This window comes from Otolemur garnettii, unplaced genomic scaffold (genome assembly GCF_000181295.1).
Source record: "Otolemur garnettii isolate 467f Iridium unplaced genomic scaffold, OtoGar3 scaffold00145, whole genome shotgun sequence".
Classification (NCBI taxonomy): Eukaryota; Metazoa; Chordata; class Mammalia; order Primates; family Galagidae; genus Otolemur; species Otolemur garnettii.
This window is the reverse complement of record NW_003852540.1, coordinates 3,740,232-3,752,535: the sequence shown is the minus strand read 5'-3', so window position 1 is coordinate 3,752,535 and position 12,304 is coordinate 3,740,232. Positions and strand designations below refer to the sequence as shown.

Below are 12,304 nucleotides of genomic sequence, written 5' to 3'. Positions count from 1 at the left end.
TGCTAGCTTACCCTTCTAGCTTTCCTTCAGTAAAAGGAAAAGTACTAAGATGGTAACAGAGTTCCTGCCAGAACTATAATACCTGAATTTAATCATAAGAAAACATCAGAGAAACCCAAATTACAAGACATTCTACAAAATAAATGACGTGTACTCTTCAAAATGTCAAGCAATTCAGGTGTCTGAGACAAGAGAATTGCTTGAGCCCAAGAGTCTGAGGCTGCTATGAGCCACAATGACACCATTCTCTACCCAGGGCAACAGAGTGAGACTCTGCCTCAAAAAAAAAAAAAAAAGAAAGAAAAGGCTAGGCATGATGGCTCATGCCTATAATCCTACACTCTGGGAGGCCAAAGTGGGTGGATTGCCTGAGCTCACAGGTTCGAGACCAGCCTGAACAAGAACGAGACCCCACCTCTAAAAATAGCCAGGCATAGTGGTGGGCGCCTGTGGTCCCAGTTACTCAGGAGGCTGAGGAGAAATAAAAAAAAGTCAAGATCATAAAGGAAAATGAAAGATTGAAAAACCATTCCAAATTGCAGGAAACTAAAGAGAAATGACATTTGTTTCTCCCCCTTAAAGAAAGAGTCTCACTTTGTCACCCTCAGTAGAGTGTCATGGCATCATAGCTCACAGCAACCTGAAACTCCTGGGCTTAAGCAATTCTCTTGCTTCAGTCTCCCAAGTAGTTGGGACTATAGGCTCCCACCGAAACACCCAGCTATTTTTAGAGAGGAGGTCTTTGCTCTGGCTCAAGCTCATCTCAAACTTGGGAGCTCAGATAATCCACCTCGGCCTCCCACAATGCGAGGATTACAGGCGTGAGCCACCCCGCCTGGCAAAGACATCTAAATGCAATGTGTGATCCTGGATTGGACCCTAGAGCAGAAAAATAATTTTTTTTCTTGCTATAAAAAACATTATTAGGATGATTGGTACAAAGTGAATAAGGTCTGTACATTCAATAAAAGTATTATATCAATATTAATTTTCTGATTTTGATGATTGTTATTAAATGTAAAATTAGTTCAATATAAAAAGTTATTCCCTTGTCTCAGAAGAAAGGCAGCCCAGTGGCTGGAATCATTCAAAGAGCTGGTATGCTAGTGGATGACAGAGGGGCCTTACTCCTCACTAATATTGATCTAGAAGCTGAAATAAAGGTGTGACGTTCAGCCCTACCTTACACTGCTACATCAATCTAAGGACAGTCTTTAAGGATATGGGATATTACCTCAACTCAAGGGCTAAAAATAACACCCATTCTAGTCCAATGAGTCTCCCAAGATGACTGGTCCACAGTGGTTAAAGCACCCACCAGGTACCAGACAAAGAGGGACACAGAGATAAAGGGTAAAGAACACAACATGAACAAGTATGAACAAAAAGTGAACTTCACTTTTCTGGTGTTTTAAAAATGCAGAGTCATGCAGGGTATGTTGACCAGTTTGATGAAAGCATTTCAAATTGTATGTAAAACCAGCACATTGTACCCCATGATTGCATTAATGTACACAGCTGACTTAATAAAAAATAAATAAATAAAAATGCAGAATACCTAGCAGCTCATAGGTAAAGTGAAAATCCTAATTACAAAAGGAAAAAAAGGGGAGGGAATGGTTCCACAAAAAAGAAAGCGGGCCTCAGAGGCAGTCAGACTACAAAAGGAGATAAGACTAGGTCCATGGGCAAAAGGAAGAGGCACATGTGAGGAAGAGGAAGAACAGAACAGGAACAGACCCTGAGAAGCAGCGCAGCACTCAAGGCTTGTCTGGACAGGGCCAGGCAACTGGAAAGCCCTCGAGTTAGGGGGCCCTTCCTGCTTACCTTTGGCAGACTCCTTAAGTAAGCAGGTGCAGCGCCGTACCAGTAGAGAAAACATAGCCAAGCCCAGGGCTGCAGCTTGCTCCTGGATCACAGAGCGACACTCCTCTGAGAAGCAGTCTGAGGAGAGGCACATGAAACTCCATCATTATCTGGGGGGATAAGGGCTAGGCTGCTCTACTTACAAGATGTGCATCCTTGGCGTATTACTGAGCTTAGTTTTCGTCACCTAAAACTGTAATATGCCTTCTCTCAGAGTAGCTCTAAGGCTAACTAAGAATGTATGTGAAGCACTTACCACAAGCTCTGGCTACAAGAAGTGCTGCTAACACGGTAATGATCACCTGCGTCAACTCTGCAGCACATCACTTCCCCAGGACCAGTTACCTCAAGGTGAGCGTTTGAGCCAGAGCCACAGGGGTTACTGATAATGTAAAGCTATAGTAACACAAACTCAGATTTAATTTTTTTTTTTTTTTTTTGAGATAGAGCCTCAAGCTGTCCCCCTGGGTAGAGTGCCGTGGCATTACAGCTCACAGCAACCTCCAACTCCTGGGCTCAAGCGAGTCTCCTGCCTCTGCCTCCCAAGTAGCTGGGACCACAGGCACCCACCACAATGCCCAGCTATTTTTTGGTTGCAGCTGTCATTGTTGTTTGGCGGGTCCGGGCTGGGGATTCAAACCCGCCACCTTAGGTGTATGTGGCTGGCGCCTTAGCCGGTTGAGCTATAGGCGCCTAGCCACAAACTCAGATTTAATTAACTCAGTCTTTCTAATTAATGTACAGCAAGCAGAGCACAATCATCAATTAAGATTAGAAAATACAAATTTAAAAATTACCTTCTTCAATCACCAACCTTTGTTTTCATCCTCACCTCCTCTATGTTCCTCCACACATGACACAACCAACCGTTTTTCACTGAATGAGTTAATTTTATAGAGAGCAGTGCTTCGCATATAATAAGTACTTTATCAGGGGTAGTTTTTGTTTTCACAAATTTTTATCCCTATGACTAAAAAATAAATCCAGCTCCTAATACCGGCACCCTGCTTCCCTCACTTTTTCAGCCTGGCTAACTTCCTTCTTACTGCAGGTAAGGAAGCCACCCTGTGGGTGGGCAGAGTTACTCTTTGGTGGGAGTTATATAAGACACTCTCAAATCCCTGCCTGTACCTACTCTTTGTCAGGTCCTTCCCTCATAGCCACTTCATCTCCACTTGAGAGGAATCGGGCAAACAGAGGGCAAAAGTCCAACTAACAGCTTCAGAGAAGATTCCCACTATACAGAGGAGATGGAATCAGGGCCAGGCTCACTAACTGTGACAGCAGCTAATCTGTTAATTCCCTCTGCAATACAGGAGAACTCTCAGAATCTCCAATTATTAGCCACATGTTTGTTTTCTGTCAGCATTTTAACCTCAATAGCCCAGGGGGGAGCATCTCTATCTCTAGTCTTACCAATAGGGCTTGCCTGAAATCCAGGAGATATTACACAACCATAGTATTCCTTTGTCTAGGAGCAAGTATAACTGGAGAATACAAGCTGGCCCCAAATAAATTTTTTTTATTCTTTTTTTTTAATTTGAAGTCTTCGTCTGCTGCCCCAGGTTAAAGTGCAGTGGCATCAGCCTAGTTCACAGAAACCTTGGGATCAAGCCATCCTGCCTCACTCTCCCAAGTAGCTTGGATTACTTACAGGCACCTGCTACAAGAGGCAGCTAACTTTTCTATTTTTACTACAGACAGGGTCTAGCTCTTGTTCAGGCTGGTCTGTAACTCAAGTGATCCTCCTGCTTTGGCCTCCCAGAATGCTAGCATTATAGGAATGAGCCACTGTGCCTGGACCCAAACCATTTCTTTTCTTTTTTTTTTTTTTTTTTTTTTGACAGAGCCTCAAGCTGTCCCCCTGGGTAGGGTGCTGTGACATCACAGCTCACAGCAACTTCCAACTCCTGGGCTCAAGCGAGTCTCCTGCCTCAGCCTCCCAAGTAACTGGGACCACAGGCGCCCCCACAACGCCTGGCTATTTTTTGGTTGCAGCCGTCATTGTTGTTTGGCAGGCCGGGCTGGATTCTAACCCGCCACCTTAGGTGTATGTGGCTGGCGCCTTAGCCGCTTGAGCCACAGGCGCCGAGCTAGACCCAAACCATTTCTGAAAGTCCTAGGAAGGAGGAGGAGCAGGCTGCTGCTCAGAACGGACCAACATATGAACAGCATCAGTGTAGCAATTCCACTGTGGCTTTCCTGCCATCCTTCCTAGATGCCTATTGGTCCCAAATGTTACCCTCTAACTTTCCAACTCAACTGTGGCAGGCAATAAGGAAGTGGTCACAATCCATGTGATTAGAAAAGATCACTGCTCTCATTCTTCTCCTGATAAGGCTCTAAACCTGTGGTGGAGAGAAAAGAAAACAAGCATCCAAGAACTAAGGAGGAAGGAAAGCAGGGAAGAGGAAGATGGATAAAGATATATAAGCTGTCCCAAGAAAAGATGCCAACTCTTCCCCAGCTCCCTTCCTATAGGCAAGAGCACTGTCAGTATGCTCCCAGCTCTGGCCAGGCCTCTGCAAAGCACTGCTAGCAGCCTGCCTCTAATTAGCAACAAAGCCCAGAATGAAGAAGTCCAGGAAAGAGGAACCTGGGAAAGGACTAATAGATCTTGGTGGTTAACACGCTGATTAAACATTAGTGCCCCCATCAACTGGGGATCTTAGGCAGAAGTTACTTGCACACAGAAAGTTAGAAGGGATGGGGAGGGTATCTTAACTCTAGACACTGGCATTTTAAGACACAAGGCTATAAGATTCTCTCATTAGCCTCGACAAGGATAAGATGGGGAAGAGGGAGATTTCTTTCACCAAGCCTATTTCCATTTTTATGACAAATGGCAACCCCAGGCTTGACAAGGTAGGGGCTAGGTTTCAAGGCAGAGAATGAACTATTTAAGAACCATTTTGGCCTCTGGAGAGTCCAGGGTGGCTTTTTTTTTTTTTCTTAAAGCCTCCTGCAATAATGTTTGGGGAGGCAGGCAAGGTAGCAACAATTGGGGCCTCCTTGGTGTAAGTCTGGAAGGGGTCATCTGCTTCTCAGACCAAAAAACTACTGGGTAGCTTCATGAAAGCTCTGCTCTACTCTTGGTCATGGTTATATCATCTCAAGAAGGGCCTGATAACACTGCTGGTTTATGTGTACAAACCAGTAAGCTACTCTGCCCTTTCAAACAAGTAGAGATATTGTAGGCTGTCTAAGGGGTCAGAATGTCTGGGTCATGGTCATCCCTCTGACCATGTTATCTACAGTACTTTCTGAAAGATTATCTACAGTACTTTCTGGAAGCCTTTTCCATGGCTCAGTGGTACCACAAGCACATCTGGAGCACCTATGATAGGCTAGACGATATACTAGTTATGATAGAGAACATAACTACAAATAAAACATGGTCTCTGCAAACTTAGGACCTTTTAATACAGGGAAGAAAATCATTGTTTAGGGCCAGGTATAGTGGCTCATGCCTGTAATCCTAGCACTCTGGGAGGCCGAGGCGAGTGGGTTGCTTGAGCTCAGGAGTTTGAGACCAGCCTGAGCTAGAACAAGATCCCCTGTCTCTACTAAAATAGAAAAACTAGCTGGGCATCACAGAGAGTGTCTGTAGTCCCAGTTCCTTGGGAGGCTGAGGCAAGAGGATCACTTGAGCCCAAAGAATTTGAGGTTGCTGTGAGCTATGATACTACAGCATTCTACCCAGAGCAACAATAAGACTCTGTCTCAAAAAAATAAAAGAAAAAAGAAAGAAAAGAAAAATCATTATTTATACAAGTAACCATGGCAATTTGAACCTAGTGTCTTAAGTGAGAAATGTATTAAGTACACGGTACCTTCATGGGATGCTCTTTGCCCCTGGGCTAGAAGCCATAAAAAAATCACTCCTTAAAAGTACTCACCACTAAGGCTGGGTGCGGTGGATCACGCTTGTAATCCCAGCACTCTGTGAGGTCGAGGCAGGTGGACTGCCTCAGCTCACAGGTTCAAGACCAGCCTGAGCCAGGGTGAGACCCCATCTCTAAAAATAGTGGGATGTTGTGGAGGGTGCTTGTAGTCCCAGCTGCTTGGGAGGCTGAGGTAAGAGAATCACTTAAGCCCAGGAGTTTGAGGTTGCTGTGAGCTATGACGCCACAGCACTCTACTAAGTGTGACAAAGTGAGATTCTGTCTCAAAAAAAGAGTATTCACCATTATACAAACGAGTAGGAAAAAATCTAGATTCCCAGAGTCCACATGATTTAGGGCTAGACCTAGGAAACTGGACCTTGTCTGACAAATACCCATATACAGAAGGTGCCAAGGCTCGGCGCCTGTGGCTCAAGTAGCTACGGAGCCAGCCACATACACTGAGCTGGCGGGTTCGAATCCAACCTGGGCCCACCAAACAACAATGATGACTGCAACCAAAAAATAGCCAGGTGTTGTGGCGGGCACCTGTAGTCCCCGCTACTTGAGAGGCAGAGGCAGGAGACTCACTCGAGCCCGGGTGTTGGAGGTTGCTGTGAGCTGTGATGCCACAGCACTCTACCCAGGGTGACAGCTTGAGGCTCTGTCTCAAAAAAAAAAAAAAGTATCAAAATAAAAAAATATATACACATTTTAAGAAAGAGAAAACTGTATTAAATTTGTAATATTCAGCCCGGGCACAGTGGCTCACGCCTGTAATCTGAGCACTGGGAGGCCAAGGCAGGTGGACTTCCTGAGCCCACGAGTTCGAGACCAGCCTGAGCAAGAGCGAGACCTGTCTCTAAAAATAGCTGGGTGCTACTGACCTCAGGAGTTTGAGACACCTGCAGGTGCCTGTAGTCCCAGTTACCTTGGAGGCTGAGGCAAGAGAATATCTTAAGCCCAAGAGTTTGAGGTTGCTGTGAGCTATGACAGCACAGCACTCTACCTAGGGTAGCAAAGTAAGACTCTGTCTCAAAAAATAAATAAATTAATTAAAGTAAATAAATAAGTTTGTAATAATAAAGTCACATTTAACTTCTGCAATTACAAGCAGTGTTCCACGTGACTTGTATTCATCTTTTGTAAATGGTATATATTGAGTACTACAAACTTAAGTTTTTTCCTTTCTTAAAATGTGTATACTTTTTTTGGCACTCTCTGTAAATATCTAGAAATGAGTTGGTTCAAGCCAACAAGTGATGAAGGGTGGGGAGGGAAAGGCATTGTTTGCCTTGGTATTTGCCTGGGTTCCTCTGGCTTTGTGTCAGGTAGCAGGAGCTTGATGTGAGCTGAGGAACTCATTAACATTGTGACATAGCCTTTCACCTTCTTTCCAAAAGCAAGCTTGCTCAAGGGTTTAGGGTAATGGTTTTGACTAAGTAAATCAAACAGAAATATTTCTTACCTAGAAAGTCACCTGAGGTCTGAACTTAGTTCAGGCCCTTCCCACATGTGGGCAAGTGACCACAGTGTCCAGTATTCCGATGGCTAAATACCTGCTTAGTCAGAAATATTCTTCTCACTCCTATGTAACAGGGAGACTTTCTCATTTTTCTGAGAACATATTCATGGAAAACATAAACCAACTGTCGTCAAAGTTGTATGAAATCAGGAAATGGAGCGGCCAGGAGAAGGCTGCCATGTGGCCGGATGTTATGTATTTCTAATTAGTGCTATACATCTTTCAACAGCAAGTGTCCTTCTGCTGGGAAACACAACACACTGCCCTTGTTATTGTAACTGTCAGAGAAGTGCTTAAACAGATAATCTCCAGGAAAAGTGATAAACACGTCCCCTCTCCCACCAGTGTGTGTGCGATGGTGCTGCCAAAGCAAAGCTGTGCCTGATGGCTCCAGGATGGCAAAGCATCCTCTCGCAGGAAATGGGAGTGAGACAGGAGGGGTGGAGAGGGAAGTGAAGGGCAGGGGAGCGGAGGGAGGCCCACCTGCCCGGACCCTCAAAGCTCAGCCAAAGGATGGGAGTTCAGAAATATTGTTTCTGATTAACTCCCAGGACAAGGTACTGAGTTTCTGTCCCCAAGAGATTCAGAGGAAAATAGTATCTATGAAAGAAGTTTGGATGGTCACAAAAGAATCTGGCAGCAATGGAATTAGCAGAATTCCCTTGTTGCACACAGCCAGCTTCCTGGCAAGAGGATTAGAAGAGTAATGAAGAGAAGATACAGGATGGATGACACATAAGTCTGATACCCTGACAGCAACAGAAGGGATTCAGAGGGCACTGAGTTCCACCAGGAGAGAGAACCAACTATCTGCTTGACTGCTTCACTAATAGCTAGAGAAAAATGCAAACAAGATCACTTATTCACTGATTCCCTCACCACCATCTCCTCCCAAAGAGAGGAAATGAATGGTCAGCCACCTCTAAACTAACACCACCTGGAGGCCATTTGCTGGCTCTTATCTTTCAGACATAAGGCTGCTTTTCTCATGAGTCAGTTACCAGTCAGACACAGGGCTGGCATAGTTCCTGAGCAGCCCACCAAAACCTCTTTGTCTACGGGAAGTGGGCAGTGAGGGAGCATCTTTAGACTGCTGCTGCTTGAGCCACAGAGTAAATGGCAGCTGCTGGTTAAAGAGGAAGCAGTCACTGTTTAGGAACCAGACAAAATCAAAGTCTCAGACCAAAAGCAGAGATATGTTGCCCTCAGTGTGTCATTTTATTCCCTGAAGAGCAGAATGAATGAGTTTGAAGAATTAGGCACAAACATACCCAAGCAAATTATTCATGCACAATGGCAAAAAATAAAAGTTAGGCTTACTAGGCATAAGGCAAGCCATAACATACCAAAAAAGATACATCCAAGTCAACTCAGAAGAATATGGAAAGTACTGTCCTCACTGTCATGCCTGCTGTTCCCTTTAGACTTTCCAGGATGGTAAAACTCTGGGTTCTTCTAGAGCTCTTCTGAAAATAGGGAGATGTGGGAGAAAAGGAAATCCTAATCTTTTTTTTTTGAGACAAAGTCCCAAACTGTCGCCCTTGGTAGAGTGCCATGGTGTCACAGCTTACAGCAATCTCAAACTCTTGGGCTTAAGTGATTCAGAAATCCTAACCTCTTAACAAAGTGACCTCTCCCATTAATTCCAAAAACACTTACTGGGCACCCAATTGTAGAGAATATAAAGGAAAACAGAATCCTATCTGTGAGAAGATGGAATCTAATAAGGAAGACAGAAAAAAATACACACATACCCAACTAACTATATATAATTCAAAACATGTACGACATGCCATAAGGAAGATGGAATTAAGATGCTTTCTGCTACCAGAGGGAAAGGAAACCATTTCAGTTAGCATGTATCACAGAAGGTTTCATGGAAAAGATCATTTCTGAGCTGGGCTGGAAGAGATGAACAAAATGGAATTGGCAGGTGTAGGAGAGACAGCATATACTGCACAAGGTTTGCACTTACTGCATGCACCATACTGCCTGATGTCTGACTGGGACCACAAAGTACAGGACTTACAATGCCAGAAAAAGAACATGGGCTTAACTCAACAGTGACGGGCTACTCACTCAAGGTTTCTAAATAAAGCAATGGCCAGTATTTAATAAAGATTAATGTAGTTAAAGCATTTAGGAAATATTAGGGTAGCTGGAGAAAGGTAACAGTGAAGGAGACCAGTTAGGAAGCTAAGAGAGCATGAACTTGATTGAATTAAGAGAAACTATATGTAGAATTCTTCATAAAGGTTATAACACCAAGTAAGTAAAACATCTTTCTTTAAGAGTGGTAGAAGAGGGAATAAAAAGCACACAGATCTGAAAAATGCTGCATAAGGAAAATCAAGAGAAAGTGGAGATAATGCTGGAGGGGGAGAGAGCGAAGGGGTGAAGACTGCTGGAATAGGTCAAGGACTCTCACTGATACTCGCCACAGGTTCCAGGGAATCCTGAGAACTCAAGAAGGGTAACATCCATGAAATGATCCAAGAAAGGGGCAGAAACTCAGGATGCAGAACACCTGGAGGGAGGCAGGTATGTGTCAAGGGTCCCCAGGCTCCCACCCACTTGGCTCTTGGCCAAGTCCTGTCTTTTTAGAACAAAGACACTTTAGGGGGTCAGAAATACTTGAGGAAGACCTTGCAAGAGGAGGCCTGGGAAGTCTGAACTGGCTCTCCCTGTGGAAGCCATTAGATATTCAGCACTTCATTTGTTTCCAATTCTCCTAAGAGTGCAGCCCCAGGCTGTGGGGTGAGAGGCTCCTCTCTGACGTAATCAGGAAGCAGCTGCAAAATTAAGGAATCCCTCATGACATCATAAAAAGGGACGATGGTTTACTGGGGAAAGTATAAAAATTAATTACATATTCCCACATGACTCCCTTCCCCTAAATATGTACGAATCCCCTCCTACCTCCACACATTCTCTCATCAACAACATCCAGAAGCCACCTCGATGAACAGGGTACAAAAGGGCAAACAAAACCCAGAGTGAGAAAGTTCTTTAATACACTCATTATCTGCCGCATTATCTGCAACTTAAGCAATACCTTGTCCTGGAATTTTTATACGTATAGCATGTTTCCCCAACAAAATGTTAAGTCCTTTGAGGGCAAGAGCTGTGAGTCAAGACTTCACAGCCTTGAAAATCAGCACTATGAAGAGATTAAAAAAAATGCCTGCTACTCATGTGTAGGTACACATGCCTCTCTTACCTGTGCATCCTTTTTTGTTGAGACAGAGTTTCTTTCTGTTGCCCTGGGTAGAGTGCTATGCCGTCAGCCTCACTCACAGCAAGAGCGAGACCCTGTTTTCAAACTTTTGAGCTCAAGAGATCCTCTTGCCTCAGCCTCCTAAGTAGCTAGAACTACAGGCACTTGCCACCATACCCAGCTAGTTTTTCTATTTTTAGAAAAGCTAGGATCTTCTCTTGCTCAGGCTGGTTTCAAACTCAAAGCAATCCTCCCACCTTTGAACTCCCAGAGTACTAGTATTACAGGCATGAGCCACCACAACAGCCCTCACTGTGGCTCCTTACCATGAATGACATGAGTCCACTGGGGCCAGAAGTAAAAATTAAGATATATTGAGACCTATGTTAGGCACACAGCATTTACATATATTAAATGTTATCTCAAAGCTTTACAAAAGATTTGCACAGGAGGTATCATTCTCTATTTTTAACATTTGAAAAAACATGCTTAGAGAGATTAAACAATTTGTCCAAGGAAAACAAAGCTAGTAAATGCCAGAGCTGAGATTTGAATCCAAGTCTGTATGCTCCTTGCCTACACTGTTTCTATACCTGGTTTTCAAATGCTTATGACTTAAGCGTCACACTCCAACTGTTTCTCTCTCCTTTATGAACATAAAAACCTCATACTACCCAAAGTTCTGCAAAAAAAGCTCTGAGACGATGACTAGGTAGACACCAAAATGAAAAACACCAACCTTTACAACAGTGCCAAAGAAAATGAAATACAAAACATGAACAGACTTTCTATGCTAAAGATAATAATGCTAATAACAGAAATCAAAGAAAAACTAACTAACTGGGGAAACGCACTGTGTTCATGGATTGAAGGATTCAACATTGTAGAGGTGTCAATTCTCCCTGAATATGGTTTGGATATTTGGCCCCTCCAAATCTCACGCTGAAATTTGACCTCCAGTGTTGGAGGTGAGGTCTGACAGGAGGTGTTTGGGTCATGGGGGCAGATACCTCACGAATGACATGGTGCCCTTTCTAAGATAATGACTGAGTTCTTGCTTTATTAGTTCACTTGACCACTGGTTATTTAAAGGAGCCTGACCCTCCTCCTCCCTCTCTTGCCATGTGCTGTGCCTGCAACCACTTAGCCTTCCACTTTGATTGGAAGCTCCCTGAAGCCCTCACCAGAAGCAGATGCTGGTGCGATGCTTCTTGTGTAGCCTGCAGAATCTTGAGCCAAATAAAACTCTTTTCTTTACATATTACACTCAGTCTCAGGTATTTTCTTTATAGTAATGCAAAACAGACTAACACCCTTCCCTAATAAATTTATAGGTTTAATACAATTGCTATTAAAATCTCAGGAAAGTTCAATGGACAAACTTATTTTCAAATTTATATGGAAAGGCAAAGGATCTAAAATAGTTCAGTTTTGAAAAGAAGAATAAAGTGGTAGGAATCATTCTTATGTTAAATTAAAGGAAAGATAGCCTTTTCAAAACAAATGATGCTGAAACAGTTAGACATCCATATACAAATAAAACCCTTGACACAAGTTTCACACTTTATACAAAAATTATCTCACAATATATCAAAGAGAGATATAAAACACAAGATCACAAAAAAATATAATGACCTAGGAATAAGTGAAGAGTTCTAAGATTTTTTATTTTTTTTTTTGAGACAGAGCCTCAAGCTATCCCCCTGGGTAGAGTGCCATGGCATCACAGCTCACAGCGACCTCCAACTCCTGGGCTCAAGCGAGTCTCCTGCCTCAGCCTCCCAAGTAGCTGGGACTACAGGTGCCTGCCAC

General features: G+C 43.6%; 1 protein-coding gene across 2 annotated transcripts in view; it reads right to left on the bottom strand.

The window, feature by feature from the left end:
* LOC100953598 (telomerase-binding protein EST1A) overlaps positions 1–12,304 on the bottom strand; it is a 149,353-nt gene that overhangs the window by 13,525 nt on the left and 123,524 nt on the right. For both annotated transcript variants that reach the window (XM_023518698.1, XM_023518699.1), the window contains exon 11: positions 1,828–1,944. In XM_023518698.1, the coding sequence (XP_023374466.1) occupies positions 1,828–1,944 (117 nt within the window). The remainder of the gene's footprint in view (positions 1–1,827; positions 1,945–12,304) is intronic.